Raw genomic sequence first — 23,534 nt, 5'->3', positions numbered from 1 at the left:
TGTGTGTGTGTGTGTGTGTGTGTGTGTGTGTGTGTGTGTGTGTGTGTATACTAAGAGGTATTTAGTGTCTAAGTCCATGCTAATTTCTCAGTGACAGCTTCTATTGCAGATCAGATCAGTCAGTGAAGGTTTGAGTGACATGTCACAAGATTAGGTCACTGGGCTTTATCCGCTTTCAACCGTTTTCAAAGATCACACCTTCGTGACGGTCTAAGTGTATTCCAACATTAGTTCAGCGAAGCGAGATATCAGTATTGATTCTTTTTTTTCCTCTTAAAAAATCACACCTATTTTTGATTCAAGGCCGATTGACTAAAGGCAGCAATACAAGCTACTGTTGACCCAGTACGGACCATTAATGTGGAGCAAAGTTCCAGCTTTAGGCCACACTGATACACTTCTGCAGCATTTCTGTAACATCCCTGATTCTGTCAGATGGAGGCATCAGATAGTTTTGATGGACGTACAGAACAATATCCTCGCAGAGAGAATCCTCGCACCTCAGCTCGTGACCCCAAGACACCTTCCCTCTCTGTCTGTAATGCTTTTGAGTCTCATGCATGCTCTTATCTCTCAACCACAGACACCTCTCTTCCTTTTTTTACCCCACTTGTCACAATGTGATTGGATGGTGGGAAATTCTGCCTCTGGCGGTCCATTTAGCACTCACATATTTTTAAAAAGAGGTCAGAGGCCCTGGCCTCCTGAGAGGTCAGCTGGCCAGATAATGTGATGATATCAGCATACCTGAGTTGGTGAAAGAAGTCATTCCCAGCTTTTAATTCAATCTGCTTGGAGCACCAGATGGGTTTGGGTTTATCACAGCTTTAGATATTTTTAAATATTCTGTCTCTCACTGAATAGAACATTGACTTTCAAAATACACCGAAGCTAGACTGAACCTTTCTTCACTCATTTTATTATCCTGTTAATAAAATCTGAATTTTGTTCTAAATATGCCTTTAAAATCCTGCATTTTCTCAGCTCTTTACTTACGTTGTGTCGTTGTTCCTGGAGGGAGGGAGTCTATGATCCCTTTCCATTTACCTACAATGTAAAACAAAGCACTGGAGGTGCCGCGTCTTTATGAAATATGATTTCCTGTTGTGCTGCATGCTGACATCTGTCCCCTAGGGCCCTTTCTCACACGCTGGAGACGCAAACAAAACCTGCCACCTGACACAACAAACCCCGTTTTCCGGCTTTTAACAATTCAAGACTGTTCAGTGAGGAAAAAGTGAGCATTCAAGCGATGTTTAGGGAATTTGAAGGAAATTAATAATTCCTCATTAGAATGAGATCACTAACTGGACAGGTGGTTGTTGTTGGGAGTAAGAAAAAAGGAATACATCACAAAATAATTCAGATTTACTTTCAGTAAGACTAAAAAATGGCCCCAGCTGGATAAGAGTAAATAAACACAAGTGGTTGTGTGCGACAGTAAATTGTAGATGATTCTGGCTCTGTTCCAGTCAGTGTTTTTATTTCACAGCAAAAGACGGGACTTCTAACTGAATTTACTGCTCTGGCCACAGTGATTTATCTCGTGTGCTGACGCCAGTCCTTTCACTTCACTCGTCCCCGTAATGTGTGGCGGGCCACTGAACCTGGATAAAGAGCTTAGACTGTCTGACCCACTCCTGCAATCCCACGCGCACAAAGCATCACACAGGCACACACACACACACACACACACACAAAATCCTCACACACACACATTCATAGATAGAGCAGCAGAGAAACGCTGAAAATATTGTTTCAAAGCCAAATTGAGTCTCTGTAATGCTCTTAGTGCCACTGAGTGGCGTTTTGATATGACCCCTGGAACCTCCCGTGGAATAGATGCTTTGTATCAGCCGCATGTTCGGTCTGTTTTTGTATAGTGTTAAAATGCGGTTTTGTTCATTTCAATGTATTTACCTGATAAAAGTAGGACGGAAATTGCAGCTGAAATCCAATAGGGCACAACGTAACACTGTTTTGCCACATAATAGAATCTGAGTTTTCTGCAGCATCCCTGTCAGAAATTAGTCAAATGCATAATTCTAATTTCTATATTCTTCAACCCGAGGTGATGATAGTTTTTCCAATTTATACGTTCAGATTTTATGTTGTATTTTTGTTCAATGTTTCATACAAACTGTTCTATTTGTCTCTTTTTACATTATAAATATCTTTTACTTTTTTGACTTTCATTCATTGGCATGCTGATCTGCTTTATTGCTTTGTGTGTGTGCGTGCGTGCATGTGTGTCTGTCAGTACTGCAGGTGCTGAAATGACTGTATCAGTGGCCTGGCTGTAATGAACACTGATATTTGGACATTTCTGTTGAACACAAAGGTGCCTTCTCTGCACATCTGGTGCTGAAAGGGGAGTGTTGGTGCTTGAAAGAGGAAAGGGGTTGTTTTGATAATCACTTTGACTTGTTCCCCCCTTCTCACTCTCTTTAATGTGGTTCATTATTACTGAAATGTAATTAGCTATGCTAATGGGTTGGCATTTTGGACTTCCGTCTCGGCACTTATGTTGGGACTGGTAAAAATGTGCTGTCAATGGAGTGGGATGGTAAATGGAGAGGCTGAATAGGCATGTGAGGGTTGAGTGGATGTGCTGAGGGTGTGCTAGAGGGTGTTATCGAGTGTTAGGGTGAAAGTACTCCCGGCGGAAGTGCTGAGAAGGGGTTTTTAAATTAGGAATTGTTGGGGTGAAAGAGAAGAGCTGGAATCAGGAAGTGGATAAAGAAGCTTTTTTTGGAGGCAGAAAAGCCCCCAAAAACCTGTGAAATCACTCTGTGTGTCAGTGCGGTGGATTAAAATGTGTGTCTGCATGTGTTGGGTGTGTGCTTGTGGATGTGTTTGTATGGAGCAATTACAGGCTACCTCTATAGTACACAACAAAGACATCCATTTAGTGCATGATAGCTTGAACAGGTCTGTTCCATTACTGTTGTATTGCAGAAGAAAATTCATTATCGCTAAATAAATATGTATAGCAGCATGGTATCAACACTCCCATTGGGACTCACTGGAGCTATTCATGCTTTCACGCTACTGTTCTTTGAATGCCCACCAGCTTGAATAACATTAAGATAATATAATTTAATTAATACATTACCAAATTAATATTTGAGCGCAGAATGTGTAACCTTGTACATTACAGTCCATTTCTGCTAGACCATAATCACGGCTGCTTCGTTAGTCGTTGATAGATTAAGAGAGATCAGAGATGCTCAAATGCAGAGCAGGGTCATCTAGGAGGCTGCGTTGTAAAAACTGAGTTTATGCTGAGTTTGTTCATTTTTCCTGTGTTGTCTGCTCTTCTCTTTGTACTGCACTTCAGACGTACAAAGAGAACTTCACATACTTGAATACTTATCCACTAGGTGGCGCTGTGTCTCTGTACACTCACGAGGCTAAACAAGAAGTCTTGGCTGCTCAGAAAGAAAACCCAAATATCCTTGGGGTGAATAGATTACGATGTGAGCAGAAACCGTGTTAGTCCACCCTCCAGTAGGCTGTTTGTTTTTCCTTTTTAACAGCTGAAAAGAAGCGGTTCCTCCTCTCCTCGGGAACCCCCGCACCCTGCAGACATACCTGTGTGAGCGTTGGGCGCTGACCCACGTCCAACCTCGACAACCTCAGAGAGGGATCTGGTGTGTTTGTATGGCTGCCAGGGGCGCCATTAGGGATCAAGACCAGCTGAGGTTCAGTCTGTTTTAACCAACCCCCCACCACACCCCCCTTTCTCTCTTGGAACACTCCTGAGATCTGCAGCCTAAAGGAGTCTGTTGGTTTATTCCTGAACACACAGTAGAAGAGAAAAGGTTTCTGCTTGCATTCAGCATATTTTGTGTGTGCGTGCGTGCGTGCGTGAATGCACCTGCCAACCCTGCATTTCTTACCACTCCCATGGTGAGACCTAATATGTCCCATGGATCCTCACCATCTTGTCTTGATTTTGTCCCGGGGCTGTTTTTCTAAACAGTTTAGCTCACGAGGGAACTTCAGCTTGCTCACTGGAAAAAATCTCTCGAACATACCGACAAAAACAGAAATGTTGTGCTTTTTATTTGGCTATTTGGAGTCCCAGCATGTTTATACTTCATCTTAATTTTCCATTACTTCCATTTCGATTTACTGTATTAAACCAAAGTCATTGTCAGGCTGAAAGGATTCTCGTTGACAGGTTCAGCACCTTGGATAGTTCCTTCTCACTGAATTGAAGTGTCGCTCTCCAGGAATGATTTATCAGACACAAAACCACCGTAAACATGGAGACTGGTATAAATTGAAACCAATTTCGCGAGGGATCATCTGTCGATATCGTCTGTTCCATTATTTACTTCATCGATATAGTGTGGGCTGCACAAACAGCTGCAGTAATATTATTGAGTAGGGATTGTGAGTGTGTAAATGTCCCATTGGATGGATTCTGCGTTCCACTGGCATAAAAATTCAGTTTTTATAGTCTCGAGTGAGCAAATACAGGCTATGTATATGTAAATACGGAAAACGGGACCGCATGAATATTTCTTTGAACTCTTGCTCAGTCTATCTATCATACCTGTACACACATACACACGCTCAGGCACATACACAGTAATATCACAATACAGATATTTAAAACGGACAATCCTCTCAAAGACCGGTCTGTGGAAGAGGCTCGTGATGGCGCGATGACGGCCAGTTTCAGGGCTGTTATAGGGAGGAGTGTCAGCAGTGTGATTATCAGCAGACAGATAGCAGATGACAGCTGCCATTGGTTATTGATGGCTTTCATAATTAAAATCCCTTATGGGGGGAACCCAAAGAACAAAAGGGAAAATCACACAAATGATGAATGGTCCTTTCATCTTTAAGGCTGATATAAGACCCACCAGGCTATTCTGCGCGAAAATTGCTTTCTTGAAAACTCTCTGAATATGGTTTCAAAGAAGATCGTTTTAACACTGCCAGAGCGTGTGTGTGTGTGTGTGTGTTAGAGAATATCAGGGACAAAATTTGAGGAAAATAGAGACTGAAAAAGAGAGTGAGAGAGACAGAAACGGAGGTAAAAATCAGAGTTAAAAGGAGAAGAGGTCAACGTACTGCACTAGTATTTTCTGCTATAATGTTACTGCAGCAGTGGAGGGTTTGGGGGAATTTTGGCCTGATCAGTTCCTAGTAACAGCTCTAGTAACTCTCGTGGTTGTAGAGTGTCTCTTTAGATAATAAATTTATAGTTTTGTAGTAGTTGGGTGAACAGTACTACCATTGTCTGGAGTGTATGTTTTTCGCTGCAATACAGATCACACATTCAGAGCAAATAAAAGGTCAAAACACTTTTAATATTGTTTCTTTTGTTCTGGACTTGCCTATATTGTCTATAGACACTTAAATCCCTGATGTTGCTGAGTATACTGTGTATACTACCTTCTGTATGTCATACAAACCTATCCTAAGATATTTTATTCACCTCTGTTGTATTCTGTTCAGTACAATACTCCCTCCCTGGCAGAAAACAAACAGATCTACTGTATGTGACTTTGGTTCAGATGAAAGCAGATCCCTTTTGAAGATGGTACAGTAGCGGATCAGACAGGACGACTGCCGGTGATAGTCTGCTCCTGCAGGCGCTAAAGAGTCGAGAGCTGCAAGCCTCAAACACTGCATGGTATCTGTGTGGATGAGAGAGAGAGAGAGAGAGAGAGAGAGGGAGGAGGGGTATTAGAGTGCCAGTAACACATGGGGAATTCCTGCATGTCTGTCCCGATAATTGTGTTGGAACATATGTGTGTGATGCTGTCAGAGCAGAGCTCACACTTCCTTCCCTCCTAACCTGTTAAATGATCTCCTTCAACTCACCCACCACCCTCCCCACCCGTCAGTTCTCCCTCTCCACATCAGTACAAGGCTGCCGTGACATCACTCATTCCCACGCACTCTGATTGGCTGGCCAGTGGAGGGAAGTGGATTGTTCCCGCAGCCTACAGTGAGAAATTTAGAGCGCGAGAGAGAGAGGGAGAGAGAGAGAGAGAGACTAAGCAAGAAAGATTGATGCGGAGGCAAGCCGACACTGCACTGCTCTCACTCACACACAAACAGTCTCACGCGTACACTCACATTACACTCCCAAGCTGCTTAACAGGCAGGAAAAACACTGAGTCTGACTGAGTCGGCAGCCCGCTACCGCAGGACAGGACAGAGGACAGCGAGCCGAAAGGAGACCAGGAGGGTGAAACCTTCTTCCTGGCTTTGCCTCAGAGCAACAGTTTCGCCGCTGTCATCTCGGGAGGTCCAGTGCTCCAGGGAGCTCTTTAAAGACGCCTCCCCAAAAAAAAAAGGTGGGGGGGAGGCAGCAAGGGCAGGAGCAAGGGCAAGTATAGCCTCTCCTGGAGGTTGCCGTGAATGTCCTCTCAACATCCTCATGACCACAGGCGGGAATCGAGGTGTAGTATGGGGGACAGGATGGCAGGCAGAGTAGGGGGCGAAGGCTCCCCGAAAAAGAACACATCCCTCAACCTGGTGACTGGGTTCTTCCACTACCTCCGCGGTAAGTGGGACGGAGTGTGCATGAATGTGTGTCCCCTACTTTGATGCAGAGTGTGAGAAAATGAAGGCAAGTACATAGTGTGTGTGTGTGTGTGTGTGTGTGTATGTGTATGTATGTGTATATTTTAAATGGTATGCTGTGTCTGTGTGTGTGTGTGTGTGTGTGATTTGGCATGGCACTGCAGTACGGACTGGATGTGCCGATGCGAGTGTGAGCATTTTGCAGTGTAGTTTCCATACTAAATGTTCCCTGCAGGGGACATTTTTGGGGGGCTGTCGACGTGGTGTGTTGAGTGAAATGGGCAGGAATTTGAAGGGGGCGTTTCCACGTTGGCAGAGTGTGTGTGTGCGCAGAGGTTGCTGAGCTCGGAGCCTGCAGCAGGTGAAGCAAGCAGACCCGGCAGACAAGTACCAGCTCACTGCGTGTGTCACAGCACAGCGGGCAGACTGTCACAATGTTTGATTTCTTATCTCTCTGTTCGACCCTGTTGTGGTCCGTCTGTCTGGTCATCTGTATTTGGACACCATGCATTCAGCATTCTGTCTCACTGTCTGATAGATTAGATTGGCTTGACAGAAACTGGGCCAGGATGGCTGTTTTAATGTGTCTGTAGACACAGCCTCTGAGACAACAAACTAGATTTTAATGATACTTCATTAAGGTCATCTTCACTGTGGGGGGTCAAAGTGGGAACTCCGGGGCTGCGGAAGAGACTAATGATGGTACGGACCAACACTAGCCGAGAAGGTAATCAAGTGTGTTAAAACGCTGCTGCGAGGCTTGGTTGCTGGGGACGGCGGTTTCCCTTTGTGATATTGAAAGAATGTGACTGTGTGTGTGTGTGTGTTTAAGTGTGATTGTGTGCACGCACAGTTGAAAGTCACCCCGTCCCTGAGACTGAGAGGCTGGCACCGCGCTCGTGCAGACATGTTCTCCGTCACACATGCTCCTGCTCCAGGATGAGGGGGCTAAATCTTTCTTATTCTCATCCAATATTACCGCCCATCAATATTTGATTACTCCTGGACCCAATCAAAAGATTCATTTATAGAACGAGGACCTGCTCAGTGACACGTATGACTTTCTGTGAATGTATCTGCATTATGTATGAACAACTCCCCCCCCCTCTGATGCACACAGACCCTTTACTGTCCACATCTGCCCGCAGTACCTAGTGACACACTAACCAACTTGAGTGTAATCAAACCGTCAGCATATTTCATTAAGGTGGAGGAAAGCAGTGTGTCAGACTCACTGATAACATGCTTATCTGGAGGATATTGCTCTGTGGTGCAGACGGGACAGAAAAAAAAAAAACATTGTCACATCTTTCAGTCACTGTACATGATTGGATCCTTAAGTCCCAGGCAAACTATACAACTGGTTTGTGTACATTATAATGGAATTCATGTGAGAGCTGCACATGAATTTGTCGATTACAGATGTAACCGTCGTGGCAGTCCCACTTGTTATTGCATGGGCTGCAAGCAACAATTCATTTCGGTGTCAAAAGGGAATCGGGGAAGGAAAGATTACAGCAGTAATACCTGCAGAACATACGTATGCAATTCTCAAAACTCCCTCTGTACTATGTTTGCCTGTGCGTGTGAGTTTGTATCTGCACTGTATTTTTGCTTGTGTACATGTGAGAAAGATAAGACCTGATTTCTGTCTTTTTGTCATTTAAGTAAAGTGTCTTTTTAGGGGACATCGTCAGCAGACATCTATGCTATTGATTGTTCCTTTATCGCTGTAGCCCCCACAATGCCCTGCCTTTATATATCGGTAAATCAGTACATTTGGAGTAAGACTGGCTTAGTGTGTGTGTGTGTGTGTGTGTGTGTGAGTATTGTAACAACAGATTGTATGCTTAAACTGTGCTCAGAAATGAATAACACCCTCTTATAGATCACGGCTGAGATACGTCATTGCACAGGAAGAACCACTGCCCTTCTATCATCTAAAGGGCATTTCTGAGAGCAGAGATGTCTGTCCACACTAAGAGGAGTCCAGCCAGTGAAAATGTCATCTTTAAATGTCAAACGCTCTTTTTTTACTACATCAGTGTAAGGTATGATGTGGTGCGACTGCGTTCAGACACATGAGACAGACAGCAAAAGTATAGAAGTTAATTAGAGTTCTCTGCAAACCCAATCAACTCTCAAAAACAATAGACAATGAGAAGATTGTGCTTTAATCCGCTCTTTGTTTAATTTTGCATGTGACTGATAGTGACGCTCTGGGCTCTGATTTACAGATGAGCAGGAGGCCGTGCAGAAAAGGACATTCACAAAATGGATCAATTCCCACTTGGCAAAGGTAAGAGAGTCTGGTTGATTCCCACTGCTGCTGCCAGCATTGTGTGTCCCCTTTTTCACAAACACTGGTGCTTGTGAAAAGGTGTGTGGATTGAAAACGTATCCATCTCTTTGCTTTTCCACTTCCAATCACTTTCATCTTCTATACTCCATCCACTGTGCTCTCTGTGACATTTTCTCCATTTCCAAAACTGTGGAGTTGGTCATGGGACCGGCTCTGCCAGCTAAGACCACACACACACACCCACACACACACACACACACACACACAGTCATTCTTACTTGCATGCCTTTCATATTCCTTCTTATTCCTCCAATCTCACATAGCTTGTAGCAAGGATTTACTCTCACTCTAATTATCACTTTCACATGGCAGCATTTAATACACTGTATATCAATTTTCCCTGCAAGCTACTGTCAATAATTGAAGTCTTAGTAACCTGTAAGCCCTCTATCTCAATACGGGCCAATTTAGATTGTTCAGGATTAGAGTTTGTAGTTAAAGACTGCCTTTCATTTGCCTCCTCAATGAGCTTGGACACCAGTATATCTGTCACTTATACCAAACAATTACAATTGATGCAGCTGCATGCTGAGGGGCCATCGTATGCATGTAATTTTGATATTATACTGCATTAGGCTCCACAATTTAACCCATCACTGCTTGAATAGTGTGTCAGGAACTGGGTGGACAAGGCAAATATGGCACAGTGCAACGCAATTAAGCGTTATTTCAATCCGCAACGCTGCTTTCAAGGTTTCCTATTTGATTACGACAGCTGTGGAGGCCTTGAACCACGGTGACGTGGAGCAGAAAATTCATTTGAAAACCACTCAGGAGGGAATAAACCTTGACGTAATATTAAATATCATGTCTCAGGACTGTGCCAGCAGAAAATTACAAACAGCCCAATACTTAAACGCCTTGAATTTTTCATAACATTTAGGGTAAGCACATAGTTTATTTATTAAGTAATTCTTGATGCAACAGAGCCGCAGTCCTTTTGCTATTTCGTGGTCACTGAAAATGTTGTGGTTTAAATGATTAGGGAAAGATGATGAGGATTAGAGGGATCCCCAAAACGTCTGGATTATATAGTGTAAAGGAATGGTTCAACATTTTTGCAAAATGCAATTATTTGCTATCTTGCTGAGTTAAATTAGAAGATTATTACCGCTCTCACATCTGCATGGTAAACATGTTGATGGTTCCAGCATCTTAGCTTAGCATGAAGACTGAAAATACACAGGAAAGGCATTTAATGCTTAATTAACACATTACATCTTGATATTTCATACAAAAATGACAATTGGCTGGAGTCTCCTTTGTTTGCCTGAGAGCTGCTCCAAGCTAAGGAATAGTCCGGAACATAACCTCCTGTGACAACTTGTGCTGATGAAACAAAGAAGATGCTATGCTTTAGAAGTGCTGGCAGAAGGATTTTGTACCTTCAGACTAAGCCAGGCTAATTTGTTTCCAGTGTTTATGCTAAGTTAAGCTAACTATCTGCTTGTTCCAGCTTCATATTTACCATGCACACGTGAGAGTGGCATCCATCTTTTCATCTAACTCTCAGCAAGAAAGGAAAACACTAACTGAATCTCTAACTGTTCTTTTAACTTTAGTTAAAGGTGCTAAATTAGAAATTGAGAGCATGTCTATTGCCTCAACATGGGGACGGCTGAGCCGCCGGGTCGCAGCTAACAGCGCTAACAATACAAACAATGCTAAAAGAGCTAAAAGTGTTAACCTGAGGTGGAACCAGAGGGTGGGCGCTTCGTATCTGCGTTGACTCCGTTGGTCCGGGCGGCGTTTTGAGCTATAACCGCTGTTTGAGCGCAGTGCAGAGCGATGGCAATGAGACAGCCAGTGGGGCACGCTCACATGCACTATCATGCACTAAAAGCCACGTGCGGCCGGCTCGGCTTTGTCAACAAAGCAAGGAGAAGCTCGGATTACAACACACACAGAGGGAGAGTGACTCCATTCTCTGCTCAGGCAGACATTGCTCCACTCTATATTTACATAGCAAATATAGGTTTGATGCACATTAATGCTCTGAATATTGGAGAACCATTAACTTAAAGTGCAATAACGAAGTGCCTGGTGGACCATCGGTCCTGAAATTAAAGCCCAATTCTTTGCACAGAATCACACATAAACTGGTTTGACAAAGATCCAGGAAATGTAATTTGAATTCCATTTTAAATTCACTTTAATGAATTGAACAAATCAATAGATGAGTGATACTATCACACCTGCCCATCAGGAGAGATTTGTTGATCAAATTACTTGCTCTCCTCCTCCTCGACCAACTGCTTACCCTTTCACCTGGTGCCTGACGTTGCCATAGTGACACTGATTGGCTTATATTTGTCTTCAAAAAACGTGTTCGTCGTCATGGCAGCTCGGTAAATGTTCGGAGAGCTTCGTGATGAGTAGGGGGGGTAAAAGTCATTTCAGCGGGTGCTGAGGATCTGTTGTAATAAAGAAGTGCATTTCTTTAAAATGTCATTCTGTAAACTATTAGAAAAACATCTGCACCTTATGGGCGTGTGTCACATGTGTAAACAGTCTCTACAAAGACAGAAATGTGTAAGAGAGACAGTCGGGAGGATGGAGAGAGGGAAGAAGCTTGGTTTAGCTTTGCTCTCAGAAGGATAGATCATGCCCGTGGCTATGCAGATGATTAGGCCACTTCAGTTATCACAGGTCTTTAATTCAGCGCCTAAAGGTATGTGATTAATCGTTAGGTGAGTTGAGACGTATAGCGTGAGGGCTTCCTTTCACTAACACTCCCCTCCCCCCTTACTTATTTCACTCCACAGGTATAACAAAAGAAGTCTTATGAGCTCTGATAAAGAGTTTCTATGAGAAGACGTATTGGTGCTGGTAATTCATACAGAAGATTAATGACTCTCATTACTCTGGAGTAGTTCAACGGATTAAATCACCAGTTATAGACCAAAGGTATAAACTAAGAGAGCAGCAGGTTTGTAGTTTCTTTCATTTAAATAGAGAGTGATTACATTTATAGTGTATTGGAGGATATTGATTGCTCAGAATGGTAGACCTTTGGTTCTCATGTAAGCATCAGGCTTTAATGTTGCCCCCTGCACTGCAGTGGAGTGAAAAGGGGGAGAATTCAGTGAGTGGGCCCCAAGTTTCCATTTTGACAAATCCTTTCTGAGAAGGTTAAAGCTTAATTACCGAGTGACCAGTGGTGAGCGGCTGAGGTCTCATCGTCACTCAGGCGTTTTCCAGGCAGAGTTGTATTACAGTAATCAGTGGACCAAGTGTTCTTAGAGATTACAGCAGCACTAAAGTGAAGCTCCCTGCTCCTCTTTCGTTGTTTACTTCCCCTCCCCCCTTTCTTTACTGGGGCAACAAGGGGATTGAGTGGATGACATACTCCATGCACACTAAATTCAAACCCAGCACACCATGATGCATAGTATGTGCCTCAGCCAACTTAGCTGCAAGGATGTCTTCCATAATTTGTACATTTCCAACCTGCCAACTATGCTCATGTTCTCATAGTTTTCCTTAATGCGCAAAATGAAGTACAGACGTTCATGGTTCCCAGATGATGAATCCTCATGACATTAAAGACCCCCTGACTTCTCTTCTAGTTTCAGCATGAGGTTGGCATTGGTGGTTATAAATGATATATTCTCTATAGTGGTTGTGAAATGAAATACACACATTCATGTTCACATCATGATGAATTGTAAGAACGTCGGTGATTCTCTGGCTTTTCATCTTTCGTAAAATTTTCAATTTGTCCAAGCTTTTGGTTTAAGACGTAAATACCTGCAACTAGTGACGTAACCATGAGCCTCAGCTGTGCTTTGTGTTAAGTGCTAATTAGCACCTGTTAGCACGCTCACACACTGAACTAAGACGCTGAATAAAACATGTACCTGCTAAATATAGTGTTAGCAATGTCATAATGAGCACGTTAGCTCACTAACGTTAGCAATTAGCTTGAAAGTGCTGTGCCTCGTGCAGCCTCGCAGAGCCCCTAGCATGACTGTAGACTTGTTTTGTTCTCAACCATAAAATAATAAACAACTCAATTAAAATTTCTCCATACAGTTTATTTTATTGATTGTTGCGGGGTTTGTCTGCAGCCATTTCCATGGGATGACTTTCTCCTTAAAAGTATTTAAAAGATACATTCATCCTGTGCCATGAGTTGATGCAGGATTTTTGCCAAAGTACAACCAACTTACTGGGATTTTAAAAGTTAAAGCCATTTACATTGTTGCTATTTACTTACAAATAAAATAAATTAACTTGCAAATAACTATACCTTCAAATGATTTGAACAATAGGCATCTGGTGTCAATTATTCTTTCAAACTGGATGTATTGCAATTCAAAATGAAACCTCTCAGTCTTCTCCTCGTTTCTGCCCCTCCCTCTGTCTTTCATGCTGTTGATCTTTTGGAATCCACTGAGTCAAGTGTACCAGGGGAATAACATGAGAACACATCCCGAAACTCCTCTTCTCACAATCAATTATGGCCCAGACACTCGTATGTAATTAGCTCATTAAGACCTTGATTCATTTTTTTTAGCTCGTATGGCCGAGCAGAGGAAATGGATATTACTTTCTCATTTTGTAATTAGTCAAAAATTTCCTCATTAGCTTTGGGATTATTATGAACAAATAGGTAAATTTAACTTCAATTAGCTCATGGTACAAACGATCCCTTTGACGGGGTCTTTGTAAGTATTTCTTCAGTCACTTTATGATAGGGCCACAAGTGCTGTCTGAATATTCTAATATCCAAAGCCATGAAATGACATTAGAAGAGGAATTAGCAAAAAGAGCTGCTGGATTTGTTAATTAATTTTAAAAGACATGAGGGTCTCTCTTTGCCGTCTATCATTTTTCTCGCTCCCGCTCTTTCTACTCAATTATACCCCTCTCTCGTGAATCCGTGATGTTGGGGGTTGTATATCTCTCTATATTTCGCCACACACACACACACACACACTCCACTTGCACGTGCAACTACACAGACATACTGTCGTGCATGCATCTCTGCTTACGCCGTTTCTCTCTTCCTCCTTCACTCCCTTTGCCGCTAATCTCCCTGTGAATGGCTCGCTCGTATGAACGCCCCCCCTCCCTCTAAACCTCTCCTCAGCCCCAGCATGTGACTGTGCTTTAAGAGAAATCCTTGATGTGGCGCTGGCAAGAAACAGAGATATGTGGATTTCCCCGAGTCTAGAAGTCTGTGTCAGGTCAGGGAAGAAGTCAATGAGAAGGATACAGTTTGAAATCATCAGCATATTTTAGGATTTGAAGACCCCATTCAGAGCCTGCTGAGCCTCTGCTTATGGCTGACTCTAGCTGTCAGTAATATTTGAGGCTTGAAGTACATTTTTTACAAGGATTTCCTTTATCTAAGTTTCACAAGTTGAAATTAACGTCTTACAGTATTTATTGTATTTTGGTTTATTTTTGCGCCGTGCTACTTGGAGTAGGATAATGTCGAGAGAAAAACACCTCTTGCCTCATAGTTTCATGTACATTGCAAGAGCTATTAAGACTTACATCCCAAGGTTTAGCATTCCAGGAAACCTGAGAATCCTTTGTATGAGTTTATGGCATGCAACATTTTTGTAAACAGTGACTTTATGTAACAAATTATGCCCATGCACCTATTTGGAAATGTCTCTTGCACACCATAAAATTGTTCCTAGAAAAAATGTGTTTCGACGAAACCTTTTCCTTCCCCCGAGGCACGACATCATTTCTATGTGGGCTTGTTTTAGTATGTTGTTTGAAAAGTCAAAAACGTTTTTACAATATAGTCTCATGGGTGTGCTTGTTTACTCACGCAGCGTGTCCCACCGCTGGTGGTGACAGACCTGTTTGAGGACATCAAGGATGGCGTGATGCTGTTGGCCTTACTGGAGGTCCTCTCTGGACAAAAGCTGGTGAGTTTCATGGTCATTTCTACAGCGAGTGATTTGGCTACAGAATTAAAACACTTCATATCTTTTAATCTCTCTGGATTCAATTTTACCTGGATCAGATATAACAAGGAACAGACTGGTCAAATAACAGAGGGATTACATTTTTTTCCCCCAATTTTTTTAATACAATAACAGACAGTGGTGCTGCTGCAAATCTCAAAAGAGCTGCAGACCTATTGCATTGCATGGGAACTGAGCCACAATTGCATGGAAATGCGTATTGATTGGCTTTTATTAGGATGTTTGAATTGAATGGAAAAGCCCAGATTAACAAGGACAGATCATAGTTCACAACACAGACAAAGACATTCACACAGACACACAGTTTGAGGATTTAACTTGGCCCATGTTGCCTTAGGTCTAAGCTGTCTATGTCCTATTGATCCGGCTGTTTATAGTCAAACACGGCTCTGATTGGACCTCTATGTTTTCCTCACTTTGTCAGCCAACACAAATACAGGTAAAAAGATTCAAGGAGAAAATCAGATATCAGAATCAGATAGTGTCCGTGTCCTACTATAATTCCCATACATGGGCAATATAACGTATTTTCTTTTCAACTGTACTGTTTTGATTTATCCACACTATCTTTAATCTTCTCCCTCTCTGTTTCTCTCTTTCTTTCCTTCCATCTCCATTGTTCTTTTTCCTTCCAGCCATGTGAGCCAGGAAAAAAGCTAAAGAGGATCCACTGGGTCGCCAACATCGGCACGGCTCTAAACTTCCTTGAGGGTAGGAAGGTAAGAGTTCAGGACCTTCTTTTTTATGTTTTTTTCTTCTTCTTCTTTGTTTTAGCCCTCCTGCTGCTCTCCCTGCTCAGCTGCTGCCCTGTGGCTGCAAACATTGAATCCTGACCTTGTGTGACCGGTTTCCCCCTCGTCTCTGCCTCTTAGTCTCTCCAACTTTCCACATCGCTCCTTTATCTGACACCAGTATGCTCCGTTTTCACATCCCTGCAAATATTTTGTTGAGTAAATAAATGAGTAAGAAAGATCTGATATTCAGACACAGGCTTTGATCCATTTTTGCTATTTTTTGTCTTTATTGAAGTTGTTTGTTTGCCTATAAAGGATCAAAAAGTCTATAAATATGCAGTGGTTGGACCATGACCTTTACTTCAGCTGATCCACCATATTTGCTGGTCACACCACACCACTTTGTGATATTACTACTCTCCAGTTTTCTTTCCTTTTCCCAGCTTCATTGACACAATTACAACCAAAAATATTTTGGATGTAATCATCTAACTGCATCAACTGCCCCTCCGTGAGATTAGTTAAACATTCTCAAAGCTCCACCCAGCTCGTCCTTGGATATACATAAATAAAGCCATAAGTATGAGCTGGTGTCTGCGGGGACATTGATTTGTCTTCCTCAAGTGTGACGGGGTTAAAACCATAAATCCTACAGCAGTAATCTGCAGTCTGGAGATGAGACGTCAGTGGGCACTCTGCTGACTATGTGTGTGTGTGTGTGACTGCGTAAATCTATGTGTGTAGAAAATTAAATGTAAATATGCTCTGTGTGTAAATCTGATGCATGTCTAGACCGTATTTACATTTTGCTTTAGAGGCTTAATTGCTTTGATGCATGTTCCTAATAGGAAAGTGTGCAGTGGCATTATGATGTTTCACCATTCAGTCATATTTGTTAACTGTTGAAACCCTGTAATATATCTATTTAACTGTGAGTTTCAAACCCATAGCGATAATGTCCACAAGGTCTGAATTATTTTTATTATCGATAAATCTGTTGATTTATTAAACCTCATAATGACAGAAAATATTGAAATGTTTCCTATAGCCCAATGTGACGTTGTTTAAGTTGAGATGAAATGAAAAACGCTTCTAACTTCCGTTTCACTGGGACATTAAATCGCTTCTTTTTGTCTGACTAATGCCCCAAAACCTAAAGATATTCACTTTTTAAATATATAACAAAGAAAAGCAGCAAATCTGCACTTTTAAGAAGCTTGAAATGGTTGGCATTTTAGTTTGATAAATAACTTAACAAATTAATTATCCAAACTGTTTGCAACTATACTGGTTTCCTACCCTCAACTACAACTGTATGGGTACCTGTGTTTTTTTATGCTGGTCTTAACACAGAACACTGTGTTGAGTTGCTGGGATGGCCTGCTGTGTTTTCTAATATGAAACCGTATCTTGCATGTATCTTTATCAGCCACTATCACACGCTGCCCTCGCCTGCCCCCAATCTCTTCCTCCATGCTTGTTCACATACGGAGCGGCTAGTATTAACATATGATGACCTGTTGTGCTGCAGCGCCACAGTAATATAACCCTCTGTGTGATCATATAGAATACTTCATCATATCAGTAGATACAGCCCTCTCTTGCTCCCTTTTCTTGCGCCCCTCTCTCTCTCTCTCTCTCTCTATCTCTCTCTCTCCCGTATCACTCTCCCTCTGCCCATCTCTGCTGGATATAATCCCTGTTGCCTGTGTAGTGGTGATAGACTTCTCCTCTCAGCCGACCACTCACGTTATCTAACCTCAGAGATGCTACAGTATGTGATATCTCACAGTCAATGAGGCGTCCTCCTTCAATCAAAACGCATCAAAATGCTCTCTCGCTCTCATTCTGTGTCTTCCTCTTTTCTTATCTGCCCTCCAGTCTGCCTACAGAGGATCTCCGGTCAGTATTCACACCGTTGCTGCTCTGGTTTGTTCAGGACATGGAATAGATAGGGTCAGAATTATCTGCATCCTGTAGTACTGAGGATTATGCTCATACTGTATCTTCTTCATTTCTGTACTAGACACAGTGAGGGAAATTGTTTGCAGCTAATCCATATGAATGAGAAACTGATTCCAATCTAGAATGATTAGGTCCTGTTATAATATATAGAATTTTTGGATATTGTGTTTTGACACAGATCAAGCTTGTGAACATCAACTCCACAGACATTGTTGATGGACGGCCGTCAATTGTATTGGGGTTGATGTGGACCATCATCCTCTATTTCCAGGTAACGTTGCTTTAAGTTGATTCAGTGCTATTTATCAGATTAGCGAATGCAATGTACATAATTCAGGATATTACTTTTAAAAATGAAACAAGAGAAGGAGTAGAAAGTTTGTGGCAACTCCATCTAATCTCGTAGTCAATGATATCAATCACCACTTATAGCTCACTAACACTTGAACTACTACATGACTGTCAATATACAACCAGCATGGTCCTACAAATGAATGGCACATCCTCAAACAAGTATTTTATCCAATAAGAAATATGCAAAAACCTGAATCAGTAACTGTAAGTACCGATGAGGAAAACAAAACACTTTGAGTATAACTTTTTCCCGATCGCAAAAAGTTAATTTGAACTACAGAGAACTTTAAGATGGGGAAATCAATCTTCCGAAGCATCCCCACTGAAAACGGGCAGTTGGTACCTCGGGCGTTTCAGACATGCACAGATCAACAGGAAGTTAATCACAACTCTACAGTCTCTTAGCAACATCAGCACATAGGGATGTCTGCTATTCCAGCAAACCTACGGATATTGAATAAAGGAAATGTGCTTGTTCACTTACTGACATTTTGATGCATTTCATTTCACACTGATATTTATGAATTTCTGAGATGTCAGCAGCCTCAGTTTGCTGGCAGTAGAGAGGAGAAATATGTGTGCATAGTAATAATGGCAACAACTGACCAGATGGATAGGCTGAAGTATAATCATATATTTAGTGATTGTTGTCCCAAGGCATATAGTCCCAAGTTAAATATGTCAGAATTTGTCAAAAGAATTCTCTACAATCATAGTTACAGAATATATACAGCATTTATGGGTGATGTGTAACATTGACATTCTACAGTATGGATCTCAAAAAACTAAATACAAATATGTAATTTGCCCCAGGTAAAGCCAGCTCTTAACCATGAACAGTGGTCTTTTAATGAAGACAAAGTTACATATATATGTGTTCATAAGACCTGTGTATCACTGAAGGACGTCATCCGTTGCAAAAGACAATTATAAAAGACAATTATTAAGTATTACTAAGTACTACTACAATGCTGTTCAGCTCTGCAGGCAGGCATGATTAATAAACAGAAGATAAAAGACAATGCTGGAGTAAATGTGCAGGTATGATGGCCTGATTCCTTTCCCGGGTTTCCTGCTCTGTTCAGATTGAAGAGCTAACCAGTAGCCTACCAGCACTTCAGGCCTTGTCCAGCAGCACTTCTTCACTGGACAGCTCCACCAGCAGCACTGAGACCACCGGCCCACCCGTCAAAAGAAAACCCCTCCCACCTCTGCAGGGCGGAGTCAGAAAGGCCCTACTAAGATGGGTCCAGCAGACAGCCACCAAGTATGTAGTCTCCCTTACGAATTGTCTTCCTTTTCAAAATATGCTAAATGCATCACACCATTATCATCTGCATTGACACTGTGATCCTCTGTTCTTTGTAGACGTCTGGGCATTGAGGTGAAGGACTTTGGTCCCAGTTGGCGCACGGGGTTGGCGTTCTTTGCGGTGATCCATGCCCTCCGGCCCAAACTAGTTGACATGGAGCGTGTGTGGAGGAGGCCCAACCGAGAAAATCTGCAAGAAGCTTTCTTATTGGCTGAGACAGAGCTAGGCGTGCCACAGCTTCTTGACCCAGAGGGTAAATTACATTTTCTACCACAAATGACAACTGAACTGAAAAACTGAACATCTATCTACAACATCATGGGATCAAATTAATTCTACCTCTGTCTTACCTTTTCTTTTTCTCTTGACTATAGTATCGTTTAAAGAAAACAACATGTCTTTTGTGTTACTCAAATAATAAGAAATGACTTACCTTACATATAATTTAAATCCATAGCTTTTCATCATATAGAGCTGTTTAGTGGGCATCTATCATGGCATCAGATGTGCACCTCAGTGTCACTTCCAAACACCAGCTGCGCCCCTTCACGCCTGCCCTTCACAATGAACTCTGACAAATCAAGCTTGACATCAATATAATTAAGGTCCATTAGGCCATGAGATTCAGCAAGGTGGAACCTCCAAACAAAACTTGGACACTGATCTAAAGTGCTGAAGGTTGTTTTCATTTAAGATGGCAGTTGTCTGTTTCTGATTAGATGTCAGTCAAACATACGAATTCCAGCTATTCTTCTCTATGAGAGAAACTGTGGTGGAGTTATCAGCTGGCCTCGACTTGACTTGACTTCTGATTACATTCATGTGGTTCCCTCCTCAGATGTCGATGTAGACAAGCCAGATGAGAAATCCATTATGACATACATAGCCCAGTTCCTGAAGCATCATCCTGATCCAAGGCAGAGCGACTCAGACGGACCGCAAGAAGAAGAGGTAAGACTCTGTCCGATTTATCGCAGTCCGGATACGCCATTCATTCTCTTCTTTCAACCTGCATCCTGTGTGTTTTGTCCTTCTCTTCAGATGTCACAGTTAGTGTGTCAAACTGCAGCTATGACATACACATAAATGGCATTTTCTCTTTGTTAAGTCAGTGTTGTGTGCACAGTTGGGTCTTTCTAAATACTGTTTGATGTTTGTTTTAACCCATGTAAGTGCAAAGTGGGTGAGAAGTTACTTCTTGCTTTCTAAAATGTTCTGATGCAGTAAGCACCAGCAATCTGCTCTACAACGTGGGCTAAAACAAACGTTAACAATTTCACTTGTTGTGTGACTCAGGTCTGGCAGCGTCTTGCCTATTTCATGTTTTTCCTTGTTGCACATCTCTCTCTTTGTATCTCCTTGTCCTTGTCTCTCTGGTGTTTTTGTGTGGTGGCTTCTTTCCTGTGGTTGTTGTGCTGGCCTCTGTCCCACAGCATGGTCTTGCTCCTCGCGATATAGAGGAATTGTTGGAGGTAGGTTATAGAGTAACATAAAAGGTCCCAGGGGGAAGGTTTTCCATCATTGTCCGCAGCTCAATGCAATTAGCACCCATGCACATTCATGGTTTCCATATAAATGTGATTAATGCTTATTTACCCGGCTCTACTATTGGATTACAGTATCACTGCCTACTGTACAGTGTATGAGTGAGATTAAACATTGTTTTCCCATGTCAAAATAAAGCCTATATGCTAATATTGGCTCTTTATCTTACCTGATGTGATATTCCTGCCGCAGGGTTTCTGAGCCATGCTAACAAAAGGAAGTCCAGTATCATAAGACGTGATATTACCATTTATTAACGTTACCTCCCGCTATGGCTCCTGGTTCCATTAGCATGACAATGAAAGCCTCTGGCATTGATACAGCGTATTTGATGGAAAGCTTGTGAATAGAAGTTGCCCGTTTTTTTTTTTTTTTTAAGGTTAACAGCGGCAAGACCAGTGATGTGCTTTAATGCCGCGCTAACCACATGCTTTCAGTGTTGCACTGTGTTTTGTTTTCTTACATCGCTGAGCGGGCTTTTGGTGGTTGTTGTTTCACACCGGCTTTGTTCTTTGTTGACATTTCTTGTTAACACGCCGTTTGTCCTTAATATTCTCTTACATTGAATGTAGGTCAATAGGCCCTGTAGTTTCCACATTACAAAACAAAGGTGTTATTTTATAAAAATAAATAGCAACTGAAACGCTGGATGTAAAATGATTTGCAGAAGTTGAGGACAATAACAGATACAAGTCCCCATCAGCTTAATTTATTTTAAGTTTGATATCTTACAGGAGTTGAAGTGAAGTGATAAAACTGAATAGACTCTCACAAGCCTTTTAGCGGCATAGTATTATCTTCATGGTTACTTAAAATCCAATGAAATGTTAGTAGGGGGTCTCAGACAAAGTACCCTGTTTAAGCTGAGTGTTTTTGGCAGCTGTGGGGTTTTTTTGACATTTTGTCCTACAGGGAGACACAGGCTTAAGAGAACACATGTTTAACAGTACATGCCCTCTCTTTCACCCTCTTCCTTTCATCAATCCCTCAAACATTCATTTGGTTAATCACCTTTTCTCTCTGTCTTTCTGATTTCCCCCTCTCCCTTACACTCCTCCGTCCTCTATTTTTACTTGTCTTTCATTTCCCCGGCGCGCTTCCCAATTTCCATGTCCATCTTTTCACCCGTTGTTCACCCCACCACCCCTCATCCATCCGGACCTCCTAGAGAGAGCAGCGAAAGAGCCTGAGGGAGCACAAAATGTGGCTCAACCAGCTGGAGAGAGACGCAATACAGGCTCAGGAGACTGAGGGCAGTCTCGCTCAACAGTACCAGGTTAGTGTCAGTGTGTGTGTGTGTGTGTGTGTGTGTGTGTGTGTGTGGGTGTCTGGATGTGTGTGCAGTGCACACTGGGCACAGACGCTCCTATTATTAGCTTAATCAGTGGCATTACACTGTGGGGATCAGACAGCAGCCGTCATATTCTCAGTCAATCTGGCTTATTCCATCAAGCCTCGGGATACTTTCCATATTCAGCAGCATGTGGGATACCCTCATTCTTTGCACATTATACGACAAACCTGCAGCCAGAGAGAACAGCATTCAGAGGCCGTCAGCCACAGATTTGATGAGGGTCTGATTGGACACCAATGGGAAGATGGTGTGACCCCTGAGAGAGCACTAGTTTTGATGTCTGCATACTGTAACTTGGAGCTTTGAATTATGAATATATTGTCTTCTTTCTTTTCAGTTGTTCAAGAGTCTGCGTGTCCAGTTGGAGATGAGGAGGAGGCAGGTGGAGGGAGCTCTGCAGTCCACTCAGAAGGATGGGATGCTGACTGTGGATCAGGCTCTGGTCAAACAGGCCTGGGAAAGAGTCTCTAACAGGGTGAGAGAAGCAGGATGGACATTCAACCTCCTCAAAGATTTACAGACAGAACCAAAGATGTCATGGTTGCATGTGTACCAGGGCAACAATCTTCAGTCTGTCAGAGACTTGGCTGACCTGGGCGCTGATAGTATTTCATTGTTTTTTCGAACAAGTTTAACGGCATTTTGTCTCCTACTTATTGCTAATGTAGCTCAATTCAATTAAGACACAAACGGAAGCAAAATCAATCTATATAAATTTGTTTAGACAATCACAATCTTCTCGTAGTGTTTCTCTGTCTGAACTGTGTTCCTTGTGTCAGCTCCTGGACTGGCACCTGCAGCTGGACAGGTCTCTGCCTGCTCCTCTGGATATTGTGGGGGCGTGGCTGCATGAGGCTGAAGGAGCCATGCGACAAGAGATCATCATACATCAGGCGCACGACATGACGGCTAACGTTGTCCACGGGGCTCTAGAGCAGCACAAGGTCAGCATGAAGGCGTAGACAGAAGAGGCGAAATGCAGAAAAAACTAGACATCTTTTATCACTGTTTGTAAAACACAGACATTTCATTTCAATAAACATTTAAAAAATAAAATAAAATAAATTCACTATTGAGAGCTGTACAATGCTACAATATTTTAATTTGTTTCAAAACCTAGCATTAAGTCTTTTTTGTTTTTCTGTGTCCATGTGATGAATGTATTTACGCTGCGCAGGATGTGTTGAAAAGCCTGGAAAGTCACCAGCAGGTCTTTCAGAGGATCCATAAAGACAGAAGTGTCGATGGAGTCCCTGTTCCCCCAGACCAGCTCGAAGACATGGCTGAGAGGTAATCAAGGCGGCTGCCAAACTCACAGGGCATGATTTAACAATCTGCTTTCAGGGGAGAAGGGGCATGTGCGGGTTCAAGCTGTAGGTCTGATATCCTTTGTAAACTTTGTGTT

General features: G+C 42.4%; 1 protein-coding gene across 7 annotated transcripts in view; it reads left to right on the top strand.

Moving 5' to 3' along the window:
- The window catches only part of syne1a (spectrin repeat containing, nuclear envelope 1a), a 122,884-nt gene that overhangs the window by 3,765 nt on the left and 95,585 nt on the right, over positions 1-23,534 (top strand). For 4 of the 7 annotated variants that reach the window (XM_031875463.1, XM_031875460.1, XM_031875458.1 and 1 more), the window contains exons 1-14: positions 7-6,532; positions 8,790-8,851; positions 14,710-14,805; positions 15,501-15,584; positions 17,481-17,501; positions 17,743-17,835; positions 19,004-19,185; positions 19,287-19,483; positions 20,069-20,181; positions 20,664-20,702; positions 21,944-22,051; positions 22,467-22,604; positions 22,909-23,073; positions 23,307-23,419. In XM_031875463.1, coding sequence (XP_031731323.1) covers positions 6,388-6,532; positions 8,790-8,851; positions 14,710-14,805; positions 15,501-15,584; positions 17,481-17,501; positions 17,743-17,835; positions 19,004-19,185; positions 19,287-19,483; positions 20,069-20,181; positions 20,664-20,702; positions 21,944-22,051; positions 22,467-22,604; positions 22,909-23,073; positions 23,307-23,419 — 1,556 coding nt within the window. In that variant the 5' untranslated portion in view covers positions 7-6,387. Of the gene's footprint in view, positions 1-6; positions 6,533-8,789; positions 8,852-14,709; positions 14,806-15,500; positions 15,585-17,480; positions 17,502-17,742; positions 17,836-19,003; positions 19,186-19,286; positions 19,484-20,068; positions 20,182-20,663; positions 20,703-21,943; positions 22,052-22,466; positions 22,605-22,908; positions 23,074-23,306; positions 23,420-23,534 lie in introns of those variants that run through there. The other 3 variants (XM_031875462.1, XM_031875459.1, XM_031875461.1) reach the window with 3 other exon arrangements.

Source organism: Anarrhichthys ocellatus, unplaced genomic scaffold, assembly GCF_004355925.1.
Source record: "Anarrhichthys ocellatus isolate YVR2014 unplaced genomic scaffold, GSC_Weel_1.0 scaffold91, whole genome shotgun sequence".
In the NCBI taxonomy this organism is placed as follows: Eukaryota; Metazoa; Chordata; class Actinopteri; order Perciformes; family Anarhichadidae; genus Anarrhichthys; species Anarrhichthys ocellatus.
Note: the sequence above shows the minus strand (reverse complement) of the source record. Positions and strands in the feature narration are given on the sequence as shown.